The sequence below is a fragment of the Malurus melanocephalus genome, unplaced genomic scaffold, assembly GCF_030028575.1.
Source record: "Malurus melanocephalus ecotype Western Australia unplaced genomic scaffold, MMel_1.1 scaffold_211, whole genome shotgun sequence".
Lineage (NCBI taxonomy): Eukaryota > Metazoa > Chordata > Aves > Passeriformes > Maluridae > Malurus > Malurus melanocephalus.
In genome coordinates this window covers 325,723-353,515 of record NW_026623443.1, presented here as the reverse complement: position 1 = coordinate 353,515, position 27,793 = coordinate 325,723, and the positions used below count along the sequence as shown (strand labels likewise).

Here is a 27,793-nt window from a genome sequence, read left to right as displayed (position 1 = left end):
AATAAGTTTTTCGGGAACATGTTAAAGGATAACTTGCAAGATGGGTTACTGTTTCTAAACCCGATAGTTCTTATTTTCTAGTAGAGATTGGCGGTATTTAATATTTACGGTAAATTTATTAAATTATTGCTTCAGTAGTAATTTCCATCAATTTCATCTTGCTCGGATAGGTCGCGCTGAGTCTTTTCGTACTTAAACGGAAATCTCAGCTGTAGGTGGGAGGAAAATGTTCTAATTATATCCCTTAGACCTAGTCGTTAAAGCTTGCCGAAAATATTCCCCCATGTTTGCCTCTGTCACGTTCTGCAGAGCTACCCTCAGCTACGTGGATTTTGTGGTGTTTTAGATACCAGTGTGAGTGATTAATAAAGTATTGATCTGAAGCTTTGGGTGAGTTTTGCRCTGTATTCACCAGCTTTAAAGACTTGCAAGCAAACTGCCTTGGCTTCCTGTAGAATGAAAAGGCTTGTAAAACTTGTCATTCTAGCAAAAGAAGGAAAAAAATGCCACAGAAGTGTGCTGATAAAAGCACTTGGATTATTTTCATGGTATAATTCTGGKCATAATTCTTCTGCATATTCCACATTACCTTCAGCTTTTCCCAGTGGGCGAAGATTTATGGAGCTCAGTCAGACTGTGTTGAATGAGGACTTGTCAAGACATATGTGGCCTTTTAAGTTTTTTAGTATTGCAACGCTGCAGTACTTTCTGTCTTAAAAAACTGCAACTGTATTTAGAGAGACAAGGCACACAATAGGTACCTATAGTGATAGAACTTCTGCATGAAAATATAACTGAGGTGAACATGCTGCTCTTCACCCYTTGAACTTCCATGGGTTTACTATGTCAAGAATGCACATGTAAAAAAAAAATTTAGATCGAGACTATGAAAACTGACCATAAAAGATTCTGGGTATAAAGCATGTCAGAAAGAAAATAAAAGTAAATTAAATAAAAGTGGAGTGAAAAGGAGAAATGTTTTAATTGTTTCAGAATGTGTGTTTAATTCACTGCTTTCCCAGGGTCTCAGATCATTTTACTAATGCCACATACAAGCCTCATCCCTCTAGAGGTGGATGGTRATTAAATGTAGCCTGGAGACTGCCTTGAGGAAATGACATTTGTTCACAGCCACACTTCTCCCTGCCTCTTTTTGAAGTGTCTTATGGGTGTTTACTTTCGCCATTAGGGCAGTACCTTACATTTGCTGCAGATCTATTGAGGGATATAGAAAGGCACAGTACATATCTCAATATGTTGTCAGTCTGCAAAGGAAGAAAGAAGCCAGAGTAGCTGCCAAAGTAAAGAGTTAATTGGTATTGTTCTCACTAGCAGTGCTTTCCTTGTATTTTCCAATTCTCAGTGAATTTTACCTAAAAGTTAATAAATTSAACAATGTTTGGGGCAGTTTTGGCATGGGATTGTTTTTTTGGTTGTGGAAAAATCCATAGAATATTTTGGTGTTAAATACAGTATACTTCCACTGCTCACTGAAATTAAATTTGTTTTGACATATTTCAGTAGGATCAGATATGAGTGTAACTGTGAGTGTGCCACCATCTAGACTCCTAAGTAACATTCAARCATAAAAAATATGTATATGATTAAAGCTTGACAACATTCTTTATAAATAAAGAAGAATCAGCTGGAAAGCTTCAGAAATTCCCCAAGGGCTGCTTTGCTCTAGTTGGGAGCTCTTGATAATTTAATAAGCACTGAATGTTGTTTGATTGTGTTTGCCTCTAACAAAAATTATTTTTCTAGTCTTCAGGTTCACATGTTAAAGTGGTGTAAATATSGTGATTGTCCTAAGACTTGGAAGGCTTAACAGTTACTGCTGTTAGAAAGAGGAAAGTTCATATCTCAACAAAGTATTTGCMACATGCTTTTGCAGACTTTTACAAGAAACCAGAATTTAGTTTTTGCAGTTACAAGTTCTGCCCAAATCTCCTGTTTCTTTGGCTTGTCGAGCCATTTGATATCTTTGAAATGAAATTCTTTTATARGTATTAATTAAAAGGCATTTGCATAATTTCATGTGTTCTGCCTGGATGAGGCCAYAGTGATGGTAGCTACAAACTTCATAGTGGAAACACGTGGTGCTTATCAGTTATCAGTAGACCATTGATAAATGTACTTGGGAATACATGTTGCAAGTATTGCTCCATAAACAAATTATCCAAAGTCACTCCACTGGTCTGTCAGTCTCATGACCCAGAAATCCATCCATACATACATACAAGGCAGATGAAGAAAAAAGTTTGGCCAGTTTTTCTGTCRATGCAGTGCTAAAGGCATTTCCCCTGCTAGGTGTGTGCTGGTCAGACTGCAAGCAAATTAATTGTATTTGTGATCTTTAGGTAAGGAAAAGGATTTGGAGTAGTTCTCTGTATAGATTTCCTTATTTATATGGGTAGTCAGTGTCAATTTTCTAGGAAATGACGTGTGGAAATTATTGTATTCAGTACTTCATGATTCATAATGAAAATTGTCTCTTATAGCAACTGATACTTCCCTGCACTGTGTTCCTTCAGTTTTCCAAATGCTTGAAAGTATCATTTAATATTCCAGTGTAGATAGGCTACAATGCTACAATATTTTTACTTCCTCCCTAATACTCTTAATGATAGTGTGCTTTTACATATAATATGAAGATACTTTCTGGTACCAGTAGTCTTGCCTGAACTTCATAATACTATGGGACTTGAAAAATCAGAATACTGAGCTTTGTTGCATGCATTAATTTAAAATATGGGCAGTTTAAATTCTGTTTTGAAATGGTTTTTTTCGACCATAAGGTACATTATTCATAAGGTACGTTGTTCTTGCAGGAGCTTGCTCTTCTGGTCTGACTGTGCTATCTCACATCACCGTAATCACTTTGTGATGTAGCAGTGTAAATGTCAATGTAGCACAGGTTACTTAGTGAAGAAAGGTTTCATTATGGTTTAAAGTTGCRAGAGTACCATGGGGACTCCTGAAGTCTCAACTGTCTTTTCTGGGGCATGAAAGTTTGATCCTTAGGGCATTCCCAGACTTCTGCAGCACAGGTAATTATCAAACAAGTTCTGTCCATTACCATTTGGCATGGAAAGCACCTTCCTTTCTGTTGGCAAACAGTACAGCTGTTGCCTTGGAGAGTACAATCAACTTTCGCTGGCCCAAGGCCTGGATACCTCTGCCCAARCTAAAGCCCATTTTATCCAGAGTCAGCAGGTCTGGTAGCACTTCCTAGCTCTAGAAAAGGGCATTTCAGGTGCATTAGCAAAYGTACTTTAAGGCTTTCTCTGCCTGAGAAACTTCACACGGGCAAAAGCAAGAATTGCCATGTAATGATCCACTTTAATTTCAGTTGTTCCTGGATCTGAAAGCTGGATTRTGCAAACAAAAAAGGTATAGAGTAGTCTAGAAAAGCATTTAATGTATTAAATTACCAACATTCAAAAACTACAGTTCTAAAGGCTGTAATGTGCACAAGGTGTTTTAAATTAATATTTGGATGATGTTGTACTTGAATTTTACTCAATTTTGTTTAGCACAGAGAAAGAATAACAGCTGTTGTCAATAAGAAGACAAACTGATGTGATTTTTGGGAGATTGTACTTWTTATTTCTCAATCAAAAAGGAAGCRTAGCAATTTGATTTGAAATTTGGGATATATGCTGGTTTGGGTTTTAAAATCCATCCTTTTCCATACTAAGCATTTTTTTTAATTCCCCAGGGGAGGAAGACAAAAAACTGCTACAGTAAGCTGACAAATTGTCTGTTCTACCTTCATTGGGRAAAAACCTGTCATTACCATTCAAAGTACACTTTCCTGTAGCTGGTTTTGTACTAGCATTGCTCTGTTCAAAAAGATTAAAATTATGTTCCTACTCCTGGAGGGTAAAGTGACTGCCRCAAGAAACAGGTCTAATTTCTGGTACAGTAGTTACAACTTCTAGAGAAATTGGTTTGAAGTATGATGGAGTAATAAGGCCTTGGTTAATTGTCTGAGTAACAGCAGTGTGGATTTTAATTTGGAAAACTGTGCCTTGCCCCACACTTAAAGTATGTGTGCAGGAAGGACGATTTTGCTCACAGATAAGATTAAATGGATAAGAGTAGGAGGAATCCTATCTTAGATAAAATATGAACGAAGTTTAAATCTGGCTCTTAATCATTATGTTTAAGCTGCCTCTTTATGCCTGAATTTCCCATTTTAAAAAGATACTTGCACTTCTTTTTTTGTGAACCACTTGGTCATATGCAGATAAAAAGCTCCATGTGGGAGTAGAGTGTATCRCTGAATAAGGGGATTTTTGTGTGAGACTGGGATGTTGACTGAGTGCAGTGACTCATTCATTAAACTGACTCTGCTACAGGAGTTTTGTTGCTGTAAACTGAAAATACATACCTGCTATGTCTGTAGAAACAATTTAAATGGGCAGARAGAACACTGCTTGCACAGCACTTAAATTTACAGTGTTCAGCTAGTGAGATTATACTGAATCAGATCCTGGTTTCTTCTTTTTAAGAACAATATTTTAAACACTGTAGTGTTTTTTTTTCATAGGAACAGCCCAGGAGAAGCATCACACATTTCATTGCAATTAATGTGACGGCTGAATTTGAGTAAAGCTGTATATATATTTCTTCTTGCAAGTTCTTGGATTCCTTTTGTGACATTGCTAAAGGGATGTATGTTCCTCTTCCCTTTCTTAGTATCACTAAGTATACCCCTGTGGCTTAGAGTAATGTGAATTTTTCAGTCCTAGGTTGGCCTGTGGATTCTAATGTCCTGCATACCAACATTCCCACTCCATTGGCCCAATTTAGTTCCTGTGATTTTTCATGAAATGTGGCCCGTGAACTGGTCATCCTCTGATGCAGTTGTTAAATAAGTCATGTTAGTTTAACAGTGGAAATGATCTGGGTGTTTTCTCCAGAGAGAATAGATGTACTGATGGCAGTCTGAAAAGAAAAATCTGTCACAGAGTATCCTAAGCATTGATTCTACTGCTTTCATTCGAAGTCGTTGGGGGAGCTGCTCCCTTTGTGGGATTAAAGTGGTCATGTCTGGACTATGGCTGAAGCARCTGCTGAGAATGTGCTTTGGTGTTCAGTTTGTATTGCTGTTGTTTTTAGGAGTCTCAGTTAAGAAGCCTGTTGTGGTAGATAATGTATAGGGACAATACATTGGGGTAGGAAACAGGAGTGGAAATGAACAGCACTCTTTGGGTKCAGTTCCAGACAGCTCTGCTCTAGGGTTGCTGCTGCAGAGAGTGAGCATTGCTGACCAATTCAGTGTAACTCAGCTGTGTTTTGAGGGCTCTGTTCCTTAATTGTATTTTGGAAATGTCAAGAATGCGGCTCTTCAGCTACTTCTTACCTCTGTGTACTCCAACAAGATGGAAAGTCACAATATTTACATAACAGAATGAAAGTTCTCTTGATTATTCTAACTATATCTGACCAAAATATGGTAACTTGTTTTTGTTCAGATAAATCTGCCTCTTTTTTTTGGTCTGGATAGCTGGGAAAAAACAGCTCGTAAAGTATTGCCAGTTGTTTATCATGTAGATGACCTAAAGCACATTTCTGTGACGTTGCACGTGTTCAGAATATACTTCCAGTAAATGCTGGTTGAGGCCTTGTTTGATTAGTATTTCTGTTTATGTAATCTTCGGGTGTCATAAAATGAGTACCCAGATAAAACTACCTGTATGKCCTCCTCCTATCCATGAACATCTTGTAAAACTGAGTTGTGATATTCAMATCCTGATATAGGCAAGAATATTTTCAGTTTTGTGAGCTGGTCAATATAATCCTATTCATTCTACTGCCCCCAGCATCTGCAGTAGTAAACAATCCTTACMCTTCATTGCTTGATTGGATTTCCATTCCTAATGTATTTTAAATGACATGGTRGTATTACAGTGAATTCATTAGGTGAACACTGCAAGAGACTTTTGCCTATACTACTGTGCAAAAGATTTTCAAATCTGGGCTTATTTGGCATGTTTTGAATGCCTGGCTCTGTAACCCTGAGACTGCTCGTGTATTACCATTACTGGTGTAATGGTAATAATCTCTGTTTTTCCAAGAAATGTCATTTATAGAATATTAACCACAGTAGGAGTCTAAGAAGATTATTGTAACCATTAAAAAAATCAAGGGAGAGGAAGGTTTCTTGGTCTTTGTTTAGAACTTTTTTTTAAGGTTCTCTCATTCAGTGTACAAACTCTAGGAATCTGTTTGGGGATACCAGCCCTTTTTTGTTTCACACCTATGAGCTCACCCTGCTTTAGAGGAGTGTTGTAAAAGCAGGCTTTAGTATGCCATCCACCACTCTTTGGGGAAAGGTACTTTTATCTTCTGTTCTTACAAGCATGTCCCTTGTCTTCCCTGCCAGCTAGCCTGGAAGAGGGAAAAGGGAGCAAGGACACTGTTTGAGTGCTARTAATTTGGAGATAGCTTTTGAGCTGTGGAATTATTATCCTTATCTCGTGTGTAGCTTCTTACTCAATTTAAAGTCCTATTGGCAGTTCTAAAATGTTATCAGCAGTGTTGTATATTTGAATTTCATTTACAGCACATCAGCTGCTTGGTTTAGGTACTTGGACTTATATTTTATTTGTATTCCTGCCACTAAGTTGATTTGAAAGCTATATTGTGAATTGCTCTATACAGAAAATGTTAAATAACATAGATAAATTGCAAGGAAAATATGGAATTGAGCTGTTGYCCTCCAGTTAAACTTGATTCTGTACAGCTTTTTTTTTCATGCAAAATCTATTTGAATGCCTTAGAAATAAATAATACAGAAGGGGTAAAGAAGCATCTTCAGCAGACATAGGAAGGACAAAAAGGATTCCTCTTTTTACAAAAATCAGATAGATGAAAAAGACTACAAAAAGGTGTGTGTGTGTGTGTGTGTGTGTATGTTTGAACTGTGCTGACAGGATGCAGTGTCCTTTCCTACATACCACAAGAGAAGTTAAAAAAGATGATGGGGACAAAACAAAACCATTGCTTTTAAGTAGAACCAACTCTGTAACACTGTTCCAGTGTTTCTGGTCAAAAGTAAATTTTATTCTTGCCTGGGAGGGAGGGTCCTGGAACATGTTAAATTAAGCCATGTTTTTTCCCTGTTGCAGTGCACTCCTGTGCAGCAGGATCCGCTGCCATGAGCCTGCTGCACAGTGACAGCAGCTGTGGAGCCCGAGACGTGGAGAGCGGCTGCTGTGCAGCCATGGCCAGCGCCTGCAGCGCCGGAGCCAAGGAGGAGAGCTCCAGTGTGGGCAGTGGCACTGGCAACACGCCCAGCTCCTTCACGGAAGAAACRCAAGGATACGACGTGGAGTTTGATCCGCCACTGGAAAGTAAATATGAGTGTCCAATCTGTTTGATGGCTCTGCGGGAAGCAGTGCAGACACCGTGTGGCCACCGTTTCTGCAAAGGCTGCATTGTCAAATCAATAAGGTAAAGGAGAATTTATGGAAGCTGCTTTTAAGAAGTTGGTGTACCAGAGCAGTTTAAGGTCAATCTAAACCGGATAGAGCCACYCAAGGTGCATTACCATTGAGTGCTAAGAGAACTATGGAAATTAATTATTCATTAAAGGTGCTTTCTAGTAAACACTGTGTATGGCTGGAATGTCATAAATTTGGAGGTTTTATGAGCTTTAGATATTTGGCCATTTTTACAGATTTACCCATGTAATGAATCTAAAAAGTTGATTAAACTTCAAATAATAATTTTTTTTTTTAAAAAAAGGTAGACAGATTGCCCAAATAAAGACAATTGCTGGCCCAGGATTATTAAAACTGTTTTCTGTCTTGATAACTACAGGAAACTACAAACAACATAATTCCTTGGTGCAGATAAGGCAATTCATGCTTTCATTTCTTCACTTGAAAATAGCTGCTTTCTTGTTGAGCTGGAACAGATAATATGATGACGGTATAGTGTTGAACAAAGCACAAAACATTGAAAGAGGAAACCAGGTGGCATATGATGGAGTGGAAATTAGATACAAAGGCAAGAGCAGGCATGGCTTATAAAAATGGATAATTTAAAGAGCAAGATTGGGCAGAGAGTGCCTTGTAGAGAGTACTTCCTGTAAACCTGGAATGAAGTCATCAGTGTCCCACACATGTCAGTGAGTATTGGATTATATTGATAGATGTTATGCTGTAGGATTTGTCCTTCTCAGCATAAGCCCATTTTTTTTAGCAATTGCTCACTTTGCTCAAATGTCACCTTGGTAGGAATTTTTATATTTAATTCTGTGACTGGTATGTAGAATTGGCTCATTTTCAACCTTACTTTGCACACTTTTGTGTAATAATCACTAAACTGTCTTCAATGTGTTTTCCCCTGGCATTTATTTTTAGCATGCAAAATGGACAGTGCTTCCTTGATTGGTTTTTCATACCATTTGTCCATAGTTCTGTTCCATTTCTTTTTCTTCCTGTCCATCATTTGTAGCTCACTAAATGAATGTATGCCACAGTATGCCAGCAATGACATTCTCTGAAGATAGTATTTTGTGTGTTTTCTGGGCTTCTCTGTAGCTTCAGCTATGTAAATTCTCAAGAAGAATTTTTCCATGGAAAGGGTTGCTAAGCATTGGAATGGACTGCCCAGAGGGATGATGGAGTCACCATCCCTGRTGGTGTTCAAGAAATGACTGGACACGGACACATGGCATTTCGTGCCATGCTCTTAATTGGCAAGGTGGTAATCAATCAAAGGTTCTATTCAATGATCTTTTCCATCTGAATAATTCTGGGATTCTGTTACTAGTGTAGCATATGCTGCTGTATTTTTTCATTGCATCCCTTTTGGAACAAGGAAGGAAATGYTGGAGCTGAGAATGAGAAGACATAGACAGTTTTGCATTTCCTGTTTACAATATCAATTCTTGTTAGCCAGTGCAGAAATTTGTGTGTGTTTACAGGACAGTTCTTACACCAGTTTCATCAATTCTTCRTTCTGAGAGAAGGATCCAGAAAATGCAGAACACCACCAATGTTCATTCCTGAGGAGTAACTCTGCAGAARCTGCTGAGAGATATCCAGTTCTCCACTAACTGTACCATGAGATCCCCTGCTCCCTTAGTCTCTTAGTTTCTTCGTTGCCTTCCTATTTCTGTGAGCAAAGTATATGAGACTTTACCCAACTGTTTCACTCAATGGTATTCATGTTATCCAGGTGTGTGGAAGAAGGCAAAAAACCCCAAACCTGAAACTATCAGCTTTGACTGTAACCCAGTTCTCTTGGCACAAGGAGCTGGCTTCACTTTTTGGCCTTTGCTTTGCACATTCCAACCTAAATTCTTTCAAGAGGTTAATGTACATAATTTCATGCATGCTTGTAAGCATTACAAGGCAGTTGTACTGATAAAGARCATTCAATTTTAGAATTCCTTACTTGTTTTTTATGAGCTCGCTCTGTTGGCAGTAGCAGTTTTATGCTCTTCTTTAACTTGGGTATTTCTGTGAGAAAGAAAATAAATCTTTAAACCTTCTCATGGGATTAGGATATCTATAAATTCTGAAGGTAAATTAGTACTTAAATATAGTGAGCTTTAGAAAWGTCTGCTCACCAAAGACAACAGAATTCCAATTTAATTCAGGTTAAAAACTGAGGGGAAAAATTACCAAAAATGTGTGTCTCATTTCCAGTCTTTCAGATATTTAGGAGCCAAGATGATCTTGCTTTTTAATCTTTATGCTTCTGCTGGTAAGCTGCACAGTTACAGTCATTGGTTAGAGTTTACAGCAAACTGAGTGAGAAACTGTGGTGAACCCAAGCTCAGAATAGGCAGAGAAACTTCCTTCTTAAACCCCAAGCGTGGGAAATGGGTTTCTCTTCCTTTAAAAATTAACAGAGCATTTCCTCTGCTCAAAGTTTTAGGTCTACAAACAGTTTCAATGACTGGAAGCTTTTTCTTCTTTTTTTTTTTTTTTATTCATTTCTATGAATAATGATGACTGTTTCAGTGAATACTAAACACAGGTGGAAAGCATTTTTTTCCTTCGAGACTGTAGACCATCACTGTAATATTTCAGAGGTTTCATTGATAGGAAAAGTTTTCCCTCTTTCCCCACTGAAACCTGTCGTTGGAGTACAGTTTGAGCGAATGCTCGTGGAAGCAGAGAGAGCAACTTGACGTGCCAGACYTCACTGAATCCCTGAAGGGCTGAACTGCATATTTAATTGGTATCCATGGATCAAGCTATTGATTTGGATTATGTCTGTCTACAGTACAGTATTGATTTGGAGTGTGTACTGTCTGCATTACCAGATTGATGTATTGAGAAGCTTCTACAGAACTAAAATRAAAATGGAAAGTGATATTTTATATTCTCTAAGTGCTGGTTTTGTCACTAAGTGATTGTCACAGCCTTCATTTGATCAGGAAAAATTGCTTTTGTTTATTCCTCATTTCCCCATTGTCTTAACTCAAGTGAACACAGAGGTTAAGGATTTTAAATTATGAAGGATAGAGAAGCATTTTTTGAGTAATTGCTTCTTGTGACTTACACAAACAGTTGTACTTGTTCATGTTGAGGAAGCCGTGGCTGCAGCTAGAAAAAAAAATTTGAAAACATATTAAAAACTGGCCTCTTTGACCTTCCAGTGTGAAGGACATGGTTAAATGAGATTTGATCACACTAAATGTTTCCCTCCCTGTAAATCTTGGCAGCTTTTTCTGTAAAGGTGTCTGAAATGCTTTGAAGTGCTGTAWGTCATGGAAGAGGAGAAGCTTATCTACCTAAGTAACTACAAATAAGTTTACAAATATTACTGTCAACAAAATATGTTACTGGAAGTTTTAAAAAAACTAACTTCAGGTGCAGTAGCTAATTCACTTTCACTCCAGTCTTCTCCTGTATCTTAGGGCAAAGCTGACTTAGGGTTTGTAGCAGAGCTTGCCAAATATCAGAGCCTCTGTTTATTGGAAAAGCAGAGTTGTGGGGTGACKCAGGACAGCAGGGAATGTTTTAGGTGCTGTCATGGCTGTAGTTAAAGTCTCTGCCAGCTCTTGACTTCTTCGCTAAACCACCCAATTGTTAAAATCATGGAGAAGGCTTTTCCTTCAAACAAAATTTTTTAGGCTTTACTCTTGATAGCTGTATTTTAAACTCAAGGGAAGATACATTAATTGAATATTCATTGTACTTGGTAGAAGATGGCAGTTTTTTCACAGGTACTGTTGTGAGTGGCAGAATGCAATGTGATAAATAATTCTAGCACAGAAAAGCCTCCATTGTAATGTAAGTTAGAACTGAGCTGCATAAACTCAGTTCTGTCACAGGAAGCGTACAGCAACATCTCTGACTGTAGATGGATCTAAGCAGTGTTTTAAACACAATCCTGATCCTTGTAAATAGTATTTGAAACCTGTTTAATATACTACAGTGAGTTATTGCTCTTTCCTTACTACACTGTCCTGCTTTGGWAAACTGCAATTCATGCTTATTTTGCCCTTTGACTGGTAGTTATTTAAACTGGAGGTTTGGTAATCACTATTTCAAATTGATCTGTTCTTGGCTGCGCCTACACATGATGAGCTTTGCTTTGAAGGAATAAAGCTGCTGTCTTACCAGCAGGCCTGCCAAGCAATCATACTCCACTAAACAGGGTGTTTGTAACCAAGTTCACTTGTGAGAACTGATTTCCTCTAGGTTGTGAAGTGAGGGAACATTTCTGGCTTGTGACAAAGATCATCACACAGATGGGGGCTCACAGAGCTCTGAAACAAGGCAAGCTAGGTGTTTTCTTTCTTCCACTTGTTTAGGAGTGTGACTCTCAGGCRTGTGGCAAACTTGCTCTGCAAGCAAAACCTATGAAAGGAAGTTCATTGCCTCTTTTTGAAGTCAGAGCTCTACCTCCACTTCCTCTAGCAGCGTTGATGATAGACTTGCTGAGCAATTATTTCCTTTTCCAACAAAGAACATAAACTGCCTCCTGATCTCCACAGCCCACTAGGTTCTACTTCCGCTYGTGCCTGCAGGCAGTGACAATGATCTGGCCTTTGATCCTTGCACCACAAGTGCTCTCTGACATTTTTCCGCCCCATCTATTTTACCATTTTATTGCTGTTTCCATTAGCACATCATCTCAGGATCTTTGATCCCTTATTCCTCTTTAACTGCATTACTTAGTTGTGAATCAATATGCTGGCCTACAGCTTTCTGAATGAGCTGACAGTGGAAAATTTGATGGAGGTGATCCCCTTTTTTACTCTATTTCTAATGKTTTTTGTATATAAATGCAGGTAGACAGAACCTGATGAACTGGAACAGGTTATTAGTTCCCCTGTGCAGGTTGCATGCATCCATGTTCCATCAGATTCTAATCCTTTGCCAGTTTGCACTGACTTCCAGTCTTTTGGCTGTTAAAATGGTACAATACCCAGTTCCAAATCCAGTGTAATTTGCATAGTTTCTAATAATTTTTGTGTCTGGAGTTTTTCACCCTTGTTTGCTGTATAAAYAAATTGAAGGATGACCAACTGATCAAATAGGTGTATAACGAAACCAGCAGAGATATGTGTGAAGTAATACTAACCAGATGAAGTGAATCAGGAAAAAAAGACAACTCTGCTTTTTTTTTCTCAGCTGTGATCACCTTGGCTGTTAATAAAGTGAGAAGGAAATTAGAGGAGGTCCAAGATAATTTAAAGCATTGTTTTGAAGTAGTGTGTGAAGTATTCTTTGATGTTTAAGCTATGTGAAGTCTTACACAAACAGAGCCGTAAGTTCTTAGTGTCTTTACATCCTCCTCAAGTTTGTTTCCAGAGTACCTAACATGGCATTTGTACAAATAAACTGTATTTTAGTTAGAAAAGTGGAACCCTAGTCATGCCACCTCCAGTGAAATAGTTGTGTTTTCAGTTTCTCTGAAGTACATTTCATACTTTCTGGTCATTGCCACAAAAATACCATTGTTTTCAAAGATTCTTACTGTGTTATTATTTGGCCACTAATGTCTTGCTGATGTAAAAATATTTTAAATTARGGGCTTGGAAATCTGTTGATAATATTGGAATATCTTTCCTTGCTTTTCTGTATTGTAGAGATGCAGGTCACAAATGTCCTGTAGACAATGAAATTCTGCTTGAAAATCAACTTTTTCCTGACAACTTTGCCAAACGGGAAATCCTTTCATTAACGGTTAAGTGTCCCAACAAGGGCTGCAGTATGAAGATGGAGCTCAGGCACTTAGAGGTGAGAATTATTTTTGAAAATATGGAACCTTGTTTTCATGGACAGGTAAAAATTCAGAACTTAACTAGATGGTCATACCTGGACTCATGCTAATTCAATGCATTTCTCTTTCGAGACTGAAGCTACACATTGATTTTCTGATGAGGCTTTAATTTTAGTTAGGTGACTCTCAAGTGAACATCATAGTGCATGCCAATTGTACTAATGCAGCTTTCTGTTGAGGATTATTCATGTTTTTCTTTTGATCAGATATGTCTGTATTTCACACAAGTTTCTTAAAGTCAGTTTAATATTCCCTCATATGTAGCTACATATGTTAGTTGAAATAATTGTTTTGGAAAATAATATATGCAGTTAAAAGGATAAATATAAAACTGAATTTTTACTAAGAGCTTTCTTTAAGCTCTGAATAYGTGAAACCCTGACCTTAGTAATGGGACAGTAACAGGCTACTGGTAGAGTCAGCATAAGTGTATAAGGATTTCTTTGCATGAAAGGAAGACTGTGATTTGTTTGTCTTGTACTGTGCTTTCTCCTGAAAACGGGTGAGATTATAGTTCTTGATTGTARCATCAAATCCTTCTTCTGCCCTTTTGCAGGACCATCAGCTGCAGTGTGATTTTTCCACTGTGGAATGCCTGCAGTGCCAAGGAACCTTCCCGAAGAACTATCTGAAAGAACACATGACCCAGGAGTGTCCGAGGCGTCAAGTGTGTTGCCCCAACTGTGCCACATCTATGGCCTATGAAGATAAAGAGGTACTTAGCAGGAATCTCAGTTTGTCWACCTGCATTCATATGGGTTTGCTTGTAAAGGAAACATCAGTTAAAAAAAAAAACCAAACCAAAACCAAAAGTGTTGGTCCAGAAGGACTCTTTGTGCTGCTGCACAGATGAAAAGCTGCAAATTCAGGACATGAGCCTACAACAGGCAAAAGCTGGGGAGAGATTGTCTTTAAATATAAAYTTACTGGGAACCTTGTGGTGTGAAGAGACTTGTGGACTTGTGTAAGGGCCATTGATTTCTGACCTTACCATCAGATGGGCCAGTATCTACTGCCARTAGAATAGAAAGAGCAGTATTTACATTTGCAGTTTTTATGCCTGGGMGATGTATCAGAAGATGAATCTTTGGGGATATCTGCTACCACAGAAGACCAAGATAATTTCTGAATTCTTCTCCTGGCTCTGCATTTTTCACTTGGGTGATACTGAGGATAATACTTCCCTTTTGCTGCTACCATTTCTTTATCTCTATATGGATRTGCTTTTTCTAAGGACTATTAAATGTCATCAATTTAATATTGTTAATTGTCAATCAGAAGTACCTCATATAGTCCAACAATACAAATAACAAACAAAAGCTTTCATATAGTTCCAGTTGAACATGAATTTTAAAATCTGCTTGTTAAATTCAGACTGCTTTGTTGCACAAGAGCTTTAGGAAATAAAGTAYCTACAATTTCATGAACTTCTAGTTTAAGTCCAGAAAAAAACAGTGCTAGAAAACATACCGTTGAAGGTAAAGGGATTGTCTTTATTTCWCAGTTGCATACAGCTAAATGCAGAATTTGAAATATAAATAAAAATCTAATGTCTGATCAAGGGCAATTAGCCCTCTCTTAAACTGGGTAACTTTATTGATGCTTTCTTTCCTTTCTTTTTTCTCTTTGATCACTAAGCTTCATGACCAAACCTGCCCACTTGCCAATGTATTTTGTGAATATTGCAACACGGTGCTCATCAGAGAGCAGGTAAGAGACTCCTTTTTTCTCTGTTTATTCTGGGTCAGATGTTTTGTACTTACATTGCTTCTTTAATCTGAAATTAAACTTGGGAGATAAATTTGTCTACTAACTAATAAATCACTACCTGCCTTTCTCTGAATGTGTAGTGCAGGTGTGATACTCCCTTAAATTCAGCTCCTGCTTGCAGTTGCMGTAGGATTTTGGCTGCACATCACGTGGTTCAGCTGTGCTGCTTCTTGACAGAGGCCATGCTGCATGTCCTTAATCTTGAACAGAGCTTAAAAGAATCCAACTGCCARTGGTTATGGCTGACATTACAAGAGGAGCCTTTGATTTGGGCACAGAGGGAGAGTATTTCTTCTTGGAAAGCCACTGTTGGAAAGTAGCCATAAGTAACTTCACTATCAAACAGCAGATGCTGGCTGGAATTCTGCTTGTCCATTACTACTGCAGTTGCTATTATTATTTCTTCTATTCAATAATAACTTTATTGGCAGAAAAATGGTAAATGTTATTTTACTTTATTTGGGATGGCAACTATGTTGATGGCCTGGGTTAAAAAAAGAATGATATGTCAAATTGCACAAATACTCTGAAAAACAGGATTGAGCTTCCATATTCCCTTCAGAAATCATGTAGGTATAAACTGATCGGACTTCAGGTACCTGTGCAGAATCCATTCAGCTGTATCATTTTTGGATGTTGTAGGAGAATACTCTTGATGAAAAAGTAATATCAAATCTGATTTGTTTTAGATGCCTAACCATTATGACAATGACTGTCCTACTGCCCCAGTGCCGTGTTTTTACAGTGCCTTTGGGTGTCCTGAAAAGGTAAGCCTTTTACCTGTACCATGAATTTCAGACTTGCTGCATGATTTTGTCTGTAGGTTTTTTWATGTTTTCCTATTCTTGCCTCACTCACCAATCACAAATCCTCAGTGATTTGTGAGTGTGGGTCTTTTGTTTTGAGGTATCTTCAATCCAGAACACTACACATTGCTACCTGATTTCAAAATTGCCTTTTCAAATTTATAAAGCATTATGAACAATTTGCTTAATGACCTTGCTTTTACTAATCCATGATTGCTTTTCAGCTATCTAGCATTTCTTCCAATGTTGTGGCCAAGTACACTTAAGGACTCTTAAGAGTTCCATGAAGTAAATCAATTTATTAAATTCTAAAATTATTAATCTAGATATTCTTATTTCTAATGTTTAATACCTCTTAAAAATGAGTCCCCCTTATCACTTCTACATCAGTTTTCACACACTATTTGGTACTAAGGAGCATTTTAACAAACTAATGGAGTACTGTGCTGATTTAGAGCATAGAAAAAATTCTAAATGTATATTTATCACTAACAGTCTTTCATCCTGTCTTTGTTTTGAGTTGAACAGTGTTATTGCAAGGATGCACCATAATTATTGGTACTTTTATAGGGAAATTATTACAGTTACTCGTGCAAAACCTGAATCTTTTTAATATGAATTCTTATTAATAAGAAGATAACCCKGAAGATACACAGAATGCTTGCCTTTGGAATATCTGACAAGAACATTTTCAGTACAAAATACTCCATATTTCTTCATATGTTGTTTTTACTTCCAGGTGAACAGTTTGAAATAYATTGTTCCTATTTCTCATTGTATGTACTACTGAAATACTTCATGTCTTTTGCTCCAAATTGCTTCCATTTGAAGTGCAGATCTTGGCCTTTAATAAGAAGTTGTTCTCAGTCTCTTCTAGAGAATTTAAATTTTGTTGTTTTCTTGAAGATACTGCAGCATCTGTAAAAATACAGTCAAGGATCCCTTAYTAAACAACATAAAATTATGCAGCAATACAATATGCTATTACTAATGATACATACTGTAATTAGAATATTTTCTCAGTGTTTTGTCATAAAATTGCAAAGATGACTTGTCAGAATCYGATTTTTATGACATTCCAAAGTCTCAAGATAACAAAAAAAATAATGCATGTTATCTGATTTATATTGCAGTCATTTATGTCAGTTCTGTCTTAAATTTCCAGGTTAGGAATTCTATGCTGAAACCACTTCTCACATACACTTTTGTTGAGCCCCAGTTGTAGCAACATCAATTCAAAGACACACAAAGATCTAAAAGGTCTTTTCCCACAWAAATGATTCTGGGATTTGCCCACTGGTACTTGAACTTCTTTTTTAATTTGTCTGAGCAGTGATCTTAAATCTGGAGGTCTCCACTGGTAAAGTGCTGTCTTGTCACACCACCTTTGTCCTTGATTCACAGTGCAGTTTTTCTCACATAACAAAAGGAACTACTTGTTTGGTTTTCTTCAGAGCCACATTTAAAATGTGATTTCAGATAATGTTTGATGCGTTCCTAATGCCACATCCCTTAAATCCTAGATGCAGAGGAATGAACTGGCACGACATATGCAGGAGTTCACTCAGGTTCACATGAGAATGATGGCTCAGAGTTTTCAGAATATCAGTGTTACTGCTGCAAAYCCTGTACCCTTCCTCAATGGCCTACGCTTTGAGCCTCCCCTCTTCTCACATGTGTCACATGCTGCATATGACTGCAATCCRGAAGTGGAAAACTTCAAGGAAACTATTCAGCAGTTGGAAGGTCGTCTGGTAAGACAGGATCATCAAATCAGGGAACTCATCGCTAAAATGGAGACTCAGAACACTCACATGGCAGAACTCAGACGTACTATCCGAAATTTGGAGGGAAAGATTACAGAAATGGAGGCCCAGCAATGTAATGGTATTTATATCTGGAAGATTGAGAACTTCAGTGGACTGCAGAAAGCCCAGGAAGAAGAGAGACCCGTGGTGATGCACAGCCCTGGCTTCTACACGGGGAAGCCTGGCTACAAGCTGTGCCTGCGCCTGCATATCCAGTTACCAAACGCTCAGCGCTGTGCTAATTTTATCTCTCTGTTTGTCCACACTATGCAAGGGGAATATGACAGCCACCTGCCCTGGCCTTTCCAAGGCACCATACGAYTGTCTATTTTGGATCAATCAGAAGGCCCAGAAAGGCAGAACCATGAAGAGGTGATGGAAGCCAAGCCAGAGTTGCTGGCCTTCCAGAGACCGACAATTCACCGCAATCCAAAAGGGTTTGGTTACGTGACTTTCATGCACCTGCAGAACTTGAAACAGAGAACCTTCATCAAGGATGACACGCTCCTGGTGCGCTGCGAAGTTCTGACGCGCCTGGACTTGAACAGTGTCCGCAGGGAAGGCTTCCAGGCCCGCAGTACTGATGGAGCCATGTAGCCTGTAAGTCTTAACCAGAGGAATGGAACCTAATTTTTTTSCATACTGATTACAAAAGTGCTTCATTCTCCACAAAGGCTGTAAAGATCATAGTTGCCAACATAGTTGATCTTCAGCTGAATGGAACTTTGTTGTTGCTGGTATATTTTTTTTCTGTATGAGGTCATATGTGTTTAAATATTTGGTAAAGTTCTCTCTTAAAATAAGCTACTTCTGTAGCAAGCTAGATAAATAAAGTGTTAATGAAAACTTAACTGCCTGCAGGAAAAYCCTATTGCAGAACCTGTGCATCTCAGTTTGGTAAAATGTCCATCATATTGAATAGACCTGTTAATTCTTTTCACCTTAGTGCCTTGGAATAGATGCTGTTGCAAGGAAGTAGTRTAATTAATAAAGATTAGAAATTTTTTCATTTGTTTTTTTTCACAGAGCTTGGGAAAGTTGAAAGAGTTTCTATATTGACTTATCTATAATTCTGCATTGGTTATGTGTCTCTTGAAGTTTGAAGTCAAGATTAGACTTTGTTCATGTCACCAAGGGTTCAGGTATGCTTGGACCCTTTCCTCTTGGAGAATTAGCTTCAGGAAGTTGCATGTTGACGTAGAGTTGATGCAGAGTTGATGATGGTACTTCCAAAAGATGTGAGGTAGTGTTGTGGAGAAAGCTAAATGACTGTGAGCCAAGTTCACTCAAGAAATATTTGTACTGCTGTCTGAAAGTGCCTCCCTAATTCTCTTCATAAATCTTTCTCTAAGTGTGTTCACTAGGCCCAGAACATCAGCCACGATCACCAAGAAATGTAAAAGTTTAGCATTTGAATGAAATGCCTTTGTGCTGGTGGGAYCTCCTAGTGCTGGACATGTTTCAAGTTGTGAGTGGACACATGAGCAAAGGCATGTACTAACCAAAGAGGGTGATGCAGAATTTGTTTTACTGTTGTTGAAACCTGAATTTGTACCAAAGCTGAACTTTGCATCTGCTCAGGAGATCTCAGTGTTGTGGGTGATGTACCCAAGTCATCCCCTATGAATTCTCTGTCAGCAGCTGGCCAGATCAGCATCCAGCTGCTGTGGGTCTTTCCTGTCCCTTTAGACAGCAGGAGCTGGACCAACTCAGCAATTTGGATGGTAAGGAAAGCCTAACTCAGCAATGTGAGGAGAAATTGTAATCCTGTTTGCTTTTAGGAAGAAAATCTGGCTTCCATAGTTACTGATTTACCAAACACTAGATTCACTGTGTCAAAGATTCATGAGGTTCCTACTGTGCATATTATTGTTTCTTGTACTGACTGATTGTGTGCCATGTAAATGTTAGTTTTGACCAGTCAAAGCTGAATAGTTCAAGTTCACTGGTGCTAAAAATTTTAAATTATCATGGTGCTGATACTGAATCTTGTATTTAAAAGGAGGGAAGAAAAAAGTTCTGTGGACCCCATAACACAAGTATACAAGTTCTAATACTGAAGAAAAAATTAAACAATGCATGAGCTTATGTGTATTATTGATCCAAGCTAGTGAAACAACCTAAAGACTGGAGACACTGCAGTTTAAGAGATACTGAAGAGTGTTCCAAMTGTTTGGCCTCATCACAGCAATACCAGTGGGGAAAGGGCACATTGCTTAATGTATACAGGACTAAAGAAAGACTACTATGCTTTAGTGATTTGGAAGGATACTCTGCCTGCCTCTGTGAGATGTGAAAGTTCCAGGACCCAACCTACCACTTTGTTCATCATATCCAGATGAGTAAAATTTCTTCTCCAAGTAGAACCTATTAGATTAAGAAGAATTGTGTTCAGTGGAGTATTRTCACTCCTGAAACATGATCTTCCTGGCTAATGGTGAATGCATGTAGTTGCTGGTTACTTCAGTGTATTTTCTGTCATTAGGGCACAGGCAAGCATTTATTACTCAAAACAGGGAAAGATCTCTGCTTTAAAACTGAAGATTTTATAATGAATAGCCTCATCCTCTCAGCTGAATTGTTCTGGAGTGTTTTCAGTTGGAACATTTTCAGTAGTTAGGCCATCCTTAACCAACGTCCATGGCAGTGCAGAGACCCACTCTACACAGAAAGCACTGTACACTAGTTCTCCATTCAGGCTGTTAGCTAACCACGTTTTTTCAGGATGCTGAAAGACTGCCACTCTCTTTTGTCCCCCTTCTTTTTGGGGGGGCCAGCAGGGGAGGAGGGGAAGGCAGTCAGAAGAAACACTTGTCATYTGAGAGCTTCTTGCTCCAGGTTCTTTCTCAACCCTAGTGTTAGTAAGAAGAATGTCCTTATTCTCTGTTCAGATCATTTATACCCAAGACCCACTAAATGCATTAACACTTTCTTTGGTTTTGAAGATTTGCTTTCTGAATGAAATTTCTGCTCTAAGCCTTATCTGCTCAATCTGATGTACTCTGCYTCTGAGGAGACGACTCCCTTTGGTGGCAGGGTTTAAATGATTCAGGTAAATATTGTACAGTAGCACAGCCAATAACCAATAGAAGGCTACTGCATGTATAATACTGTATTGGCCACAGTGATGTGGATGCTTCATTCACTGCTGCTGTTTCACTGGTTTTCTATTTTTATATTACCAACTAGAACTCTGAGTGATGTCAAATTACTGTAAGGCCAGAGTATTACATAAGAGAGTGTCAGAGCTAATTTGCTAAGCATCAGTTAAATCTCACTGTCATAAAAAGATTGTAAATGCTAACGAAATATTTATTCATGTACTTGTTCCATTTTCCTCTTTCCCCTTTCTCCATATCTCTTCTTTTGAGAACTTGTTTAACCCTGGTGGATTGAGGTATAATTGCTAGAACTACTTAAATGGAAGGAGAAAGGTCTGCAGCATTGAGAGCTGTCTCTAAAACAAATACAAAGAATATGGAGATTTAACCCCTGTCCTGTATAACCTGTTCAGCAATGGGGTTTAGTTCTGTAACTCAGTGCTTTGCAGCATTACTAGATCTTCATGTGGTTTTAAAAGTGGCTTAGCTTCTTTTATCTTCCAAATTTCTGTTGTCTTTAGCACGTTTTAAATAACCCACTCAGTATRTGTATTTGCAAAGCTGCTATGGCACAAATTTTCCAATTATAATATATTATGAACGTGTTATCTCTTTGCCTCTGAATGTCTTACCCTGCAGGGCAGGGAAAATTATTTTGCTAAAAATGTTGGTATGTAATGTATATGTGGGAGCTCAGATAATGTGAGATGTATAGAGTTGGTTTTTAAGTGGTCTCATGATATGGCAGGTTATGTTTGCTATCAAGGGATTCAGCTTGCTAATGCATTGAAATCAGGATGACTTTTCTGTTCTTATTTAGAGAGGGCAGCAGACCAGATACATGGGTGATGAATGCAAAAGATTATTCTGTGTCAGTGTTCAAGGTTTGTATTGGTTTGCATTTGAGCAGAATGAAAGTACTCCTGTTCCCTTGGATGTATTGGTAGTTTAATATATTTTGTAATTAATGCACAACTATATTTCTGACAGAATGTTTAAAAATAAAYGAATTAAACTGTGCACTGCATGTTGCATCTTTATTCATATGGAGGGATATTCAAAAAAATTACCTGATACAAGACTGCTGTGGTGATTTCTGTTTTGTGGGTTTCAGAGTTGGCTAGTATTACATAGCACCAAGAAGGCAAAGAATGTATTTCAARATAAAAAACTTCTGGCATTAATAAAGAGTATTAATAGTTTTATTCATTACTAGAATATATAGTTCATGTAATAGATAATTAATCAAGGATTTTAATCATCCTGTAATTTAAAACACTCTGAAAAAGCTGCACTGTCACCTCTCTGGCCACATCTGCTTGTTCATTTGTCACAAAAGCAGCTGTGGGCTGAAGCTTTGTTGCAGGATACTCAGATCAGAAACTGGAGGGAGAGCTCCTCTGTTGGAAGTGCAGGCTTTATTGCAGTCTCTGAGTTATCTCAGTCTGGCTATTTTTTTAGTAGCAGGAAGGGATATTCAAAACCTTAAGATTGTATTCTGTAAAGTTAGGGGTATTGCAGTAATACAGTGYAGTTAATCTCAAATAAATTATGACTTTCTCTTTCATCCAGGTTGGTCCTAATAGCTTCCATGAGTAATGGAGAAAAAGACCTGCTCAGACATTGCTTATCTGTTGTGTTAATCCATTTTGAATGTTCCATATTTTAAGTGCACTAAAATCTTTTAGTGAGATGCAGTAATAAGATCTTTCTTATTATGCAGGAAAAACCAGCATTCATTCCCCAGAAGGGAAAGTCCACATGCAGAAGCAGAAGAGAAGTAATGTAGGAGTATGTTCACACCCATGTAAATACAGATGTACATGTACCTGTRCATTTCTGAAAAAATTGGCTAAACTAGATATGGACCAGGATATTCTGACTGAGTATTTTAGGGCACAAATTCCAGTTCCTTGTGTGACTTCACAAGAATGTGTACTTTGTTTTAGCTAAAATCCTTAACTAGTATGAAAACAGTTGCTCTGCTGCCTTCATCCCCAAAAAGCACAAGCCCAACACTCCAGCTCTTTTGCCTGGAAAGGGGAAACTCCTTGTGCCTTTCCTTATTGCACTGTGCTGGGGTAACACAGTGCTGGAGTGCACATTTATAGCAAATACCAGGGGAAGTTAGTGGACCAAAAATGGTGAGCAGGGAATCTAGGCCTGTCTGGATGAAGTGAGTAAGAGGGCTGATGAATTCTGCCTGTTACTCATCTTGGGTTTAAAAAAAAAAAAAAAAAACCAACCCAAAAAACCCACTATCATACCACTCAAAAAGGAAATTTTTATGCTACCACAAAAAATTACCAAAGGAAACRCTTCACTGTCACCCATCTCACCCTCATCCTTTGCCACCACTGAGCCTTTGTCCATCCCCTCTGGAAGGGACAGTTTGACCACACTGGACTGMCTCAACTGTGGTGCCATCACCAACCCTTGCAGGACCTGCCTGTCTCAGTGACCTTGAAGTACCAAGTGTCAGGAGCTGTGGCTTTCAGGTCKTTTATTGGTTTTAAGTATCTTGATAAAGATACACGTCTCTGAGCGCACAGGCAGATRTGTGCTTAAGTTATTTGAAGCTTGTCCGGGCTCAGAATGTGTGAGGAGTTCATGCTAGTTCTGCAGTCCTTTCCAGTTCACAASAGTAATAAAAAAGCCAACCCCCAGACACAACTCTCCTGACCTCTCTTGTTTCAATTTTCTCTCATCTGTGAGGAAGCAGAAAGATTCTGTAACAGTGGTCATATCCTGAGTCCCTCCTCACTGATGTTTTATCCCAAGTGGAACTGTTGCCACCACTTCTCAACCCCTCTAAAARACTGGAGTTTTCTCTGTTTCAAAAAGAAAATCGTATGAAAGAATTTACCTTACATTGTACGTTGAAGATAAAGACTGAGCTACAGTATTGTGAAGATAATCTTTCTGCTACAATGCTGGGGCCCTGCTTCACTGTCTGGTCTTGTGGTGATCTTGTTCTTTGAACCTGTTAGCKCCACTGAAACAACAACATTGCAGCTCCAAAAGGCTCCTTTTGGCTGGGTTTTTTCCTCTGATGGAATAGGAAAACTCCTGAAGCTGTGYGAGGGAAGGAGACTGCAGCTAATAAGGAAATTATTTTCCTGTTGTGCAGTCTCAACCAGTGAGCYTTCTTTTCCTTCTGGTTTGTGCTCTGACTGATCCCTGAGGCCATGCAGCCCATGAGTGTTCCTGAGTTTAGTTATTTTTTGCTCTTTGTTCCAGTCAGCTCTTTTTTGCCCCCTRGAGCTGGCTGCCCTGCCACGCTGCTGGGGATGGTTATTCCAGCCACTCATCCAGTGATGAAGCAGGGGAAAAGCCCTGGTCTATCCCTGGTCCTGAAGATCCCAGCTGAGAGTTTCTCACTGAGGTACCCACAGGTTTGACTTCACTCAGCCAGACGTGGCAGGTGCTGGCCTGGGGCACAATGGATTCATAGGYTGTGTTTTCTGGCAGCTTTAGTCCCAGGGACTCATCCCACTCAACAGTGAAGGGAACAAGGCATAAACAGAGCTGTGTTTTAGCAGCTGGGTACTGACAGTTTTTTTAACAAGCCCTCCTCCATTCTCTTCAGATGATTGGAAGCAGGGGAGGCTTGYTAAATCCTCTGTGATAATGAAACCTCACAGTTTTGGACAGTTTTTCTTAGCCCTTCCAGACAGAACCTATTTTCCATGAAGYACTGCTGATAACTGGCACACTGGAGAAAACAAAAGGCAACAATACAAATCTTTCCTTTTCTCACCTGATGTGCAGAGTCCTGACTCCTCTGCTACAGGCCAGTATTAATAACTTGTGGATTTTCCCTTCTGTCTTCAGCAGCAGCTGCTCCTCTCCCTTTGTGCTCACACAGCAGGTGTCAGGTGAAGTCGTGAAGTCCAGGAGTTTGGCCTTCAAAAGTACACTTGAGTTAGCATTTGTATTTCCATTCTGGTATTCCTGCGTGCATGGACTTGTTTCTTTCTAAGATTTAACTTTGTTTCTGTTGCTGCCTTTAATAAAGGAATAGTTTCAGCCAGGTATGACCTTGGGCTTTGCTAACAGGGTGTTAAGGAGTGAAGGCACTGCCAAGGAAAAGTGACACATACAAGTTTTCCGAGTTTCAGTATCACACCCAGATGTGATAAACTTCACAGTGTGGAGTTTAGACTTGCCTAAGCAAGTGCCTCCAGTGTGATTCACCTCCTAGAAACAACTCCCCGAGCCTGAGTTTCTTCATGCAAAAGTCCTTTATATAGGCATGTGCCTGTACTCATCCTTCTAGATAAAATGCAGGGACCGAATATTTTAAATTCATCTCAGTGATCTGCAGAGTGTGTGCTTTTGGGTCCTCTGGGAATGGAAGGGATTCTGACTTTACATGGGTGGAAACAATGATCCTGAAAGGCAAGTCAATACAGYTRGGCAAAGGAAGGTCAGACCACCAAWCACCCCAGGTAGCAATGATTGGCCACAGTGGATTTCTTGGTTCCTTGTACACTGCTTTCCACAGCAATGGAAACCAGGGTGTGAATGCAAAGGAGCCATATTTTAACCTCTACCTATTTCTGGTTCCTSTGTTTTCTTCGTCCAGTTGTAATAGTTTGTTATAATTATTTTTATGAGACTAAAAAATTAAAGAACTATATATGTAAAAGACATGTTTTAAAATTATTAAATGTAGTATAATATTAATATGCTGGATTAAATATATACAAATGTAATGTATACTATAAATACATGATTTAAAATACACTGCATATTTATATAAAGAAAAATGAACACCATAAACTCTAATGAAAATTGTTGCAGTCCAGTYCAACTGTCTCCAGGTTTTTGAGCCAGAACTGTGCGTGCTTCACATGTCCGCGCTGAGATCAGAATGGGTAAAAGCATGGGTAAGCCTTTTTCCCCTGGCCTTGTACTTCTTCATAGTTCCTTTGAGCCGCATCTTTAATCCCCTGTGTTCAGTTTTGGTGTCCTCACTGTAAGAAAGACTWTCAGGGCTTGGCCCATGGGTTCTGCTCTCCTCCTCCTCCCCAAACCCACATTTTGTGCAGTAACACCCAGAACAACCTGAGCCAGAGGCCCCACAACACCCCAGTGGACACAGGAGATACACAGGCGAGGGCTGCCACTGTCCCAGGCATGGCCATGGGAGCGGAGGGCAGGCGTGAAGGGTAAGGGACAGGGACAAATTTGTTTTCCCTTAAGACTCTAAAAATCCCATTTGAGGCTCCCCCAATAAGGGCAACCCCAMCTTAGCAATGTAGGAACACATCTGCAAAGCTACAAACAGCAGTGCCTGCTGCTAAACCTACCCTTGCTCTGCACTTCATACAGATCTGAGTCTTTGAAAGTACTGCCAAGACAGAGGAGGGGGCAGAGAGGCTGCTGCTGCCCTCTGAAGGCATCACCGGCTCTGTGAGTCRATCAGCTAACCACAAAAATTAGTCAGGAAAAAAAGAAAAAAAGATAGGAAGTCCACATCTTGTACAATTTCCTCTCCACACTGTAAACCCCAGCAGAGGAGCATAGCTATGTTGATGCTAACAGTGGATTAGATTAAGCATCAGGGAAAGCAAAAGAAATAAGCTTTTGAAAATGGACTTTTTTGTTTGTTTGCCTGACAAGTGTGGGTGGCTAGTTCACATTAGCTCACACATTTCAAGAAGTTAGGAGGAGGCTGGTGGCAAATGCTCTCAGGCCTCATTTACTTTGATTTCAAAGAGCAGGACTATTAAACACTACTGGACACTTTAACAGGGGAATGACTAGATGGTGGCAGCTACTTCTGCCTGAAAATGTTAAGGAAACTTCCCTGTCTGGCCATGCAGAAGCCGCTCWGGCAGTCACACTCCCCCCACTGCAGGCATTCACTGCTGGGACTGAAGTCCCTTCCCTGTGAGCAGCTCCAGTGACCCCACAGGTGCCTCTCTTGGCTCCCTGCAGGCTCACAGAGTCAGACAGGATTTCTTTACCAGCTCCATCCTGGGTTTCCCACAGCTCAGGGGGTGGGAGTGTGAGTGCCAGAGTGGCTCCTGGATGGTCAGACAGGAAAGGTTCCTTAACACAGGGCTGTTGAGGATGAGCCTCTAAATTTAATCAGGACTGTGGGTCCAGTGGGAAGCATCTCCAATCTGCTGCRGGGCTTTCAGGGAAGAGAGACAGTTTACATTTCAGAGCCAGACATTCAGTGAAAGGCTGAATGGAGGAGCTCAGAGGAGCTCCATCTGCACGASCAAATGCAGTGACGCTCAGCATGTAATCACCATCCACCACCATCTTCTGAACAAACAACAGGATGGGGGAAATCACTCTGAAATCCTCTGCACTCACTCAGACTTGTAATGGATAGTGGTTCTGAATCTCTGAGATCCAAAAGTCCCAAATGCACATCAGAACTTTCCCATTCCCACCAAAAAAAAAAAAACAAAACCCAAACCCAAAACAAAAATTATTAGAACAGAGAGTGGTTTTTGTAAATGTAGTGCATTTACCACTTAAGAGGGACTTTTCACACATAGTGTCAGTTCCCTCCTGCAGAACAGCCTCTCCCACTCTCCCATCTCTTATATCCAACCACACAGCAAATACAAAATYCACTGGCCTGAGATGTGCCTGGAGACAGACAGGTTTAGCACTTGTCATAGTGAAGCCATGAGACAACTATAGGGAGACAAGGGTGAGCAAGTTTCTACTCCAAGAACATGTTAGCCAATAAGCATTTAGTGTGAAGAGGATTAAAAAAAACCCCACAGTGGAAAAGAGGGCTGGCTTACCAGAGACGGGTGTAAATCAGTCTCAGAGGTCTGCAGGGTAGGTGATTTATGGCACAGCGTCTATGGTTTCTTACTGATGTTTAATATAAATAAAAATTCTGTCACTTTCTAAGTAGCTGCAGTTGCAGCACTGACTTGAACTCTGAGTGCCTTGTAACTGGTCTGGCTGCTCTTGAGAAGCCCAAGCAATTCACAGAACTCACTCCTTCAGGTTTAAAAATACCAAACAAACAACACAAAATAAAACCGCAACCGTCCCCCCCCCC

General features: G+C 39.3%; 1 protein-coding gene across 2 annotated transcripts in view; it reads left to right on the top strand.

The window, feature by feature from the left end:
* The window catches only part of TRAF6 (TNF receptor associated factor 6), a 22,951-nt gene extending 1,031 nt beyond the window's left edge, over window positions 1–21,920 (top strand). The window contains exons 2-7 of one of the 2 annotated variants that reach the window (XM_057373953.1): window positions 7,140–7,464; window positions 13,073–13,223; window positions 13,823–13,981; window positions 14,905–14,976; window positions 15,726–15,803; window positions 17,366–21,920. In XM_057373953.1, the coding sequence (XP_057229936.1) occupies window positions 7,169–7,464; window positions 13,073–13,223; window positions 13,823–13,981; window positions 14,905–14,976; window positions 15,726–15,803; window positions 17,366–18,247 (1,638 nt within the window). In that variant the 5' untranslated portion in view covers window positions 7,140–7,168 and the 3' untranslated portion in view covers window positions 18,248–21,920. Of the gene's footprint in view, window positions 1–7,139; window positions 7,465–7,941; window positions 8,144–13,072; window positions 13,224–13,822; window positions 13,982–14,904; window positions 14,977–15,725; window positions 15,804–17,365 lie in introns of those variants that run through there. The other variant, XM_057373954.1, reaches the window with a different exon arrangement.
* Window positions 21,921–27,793: the final 5,873 nt, after the last annotated feature.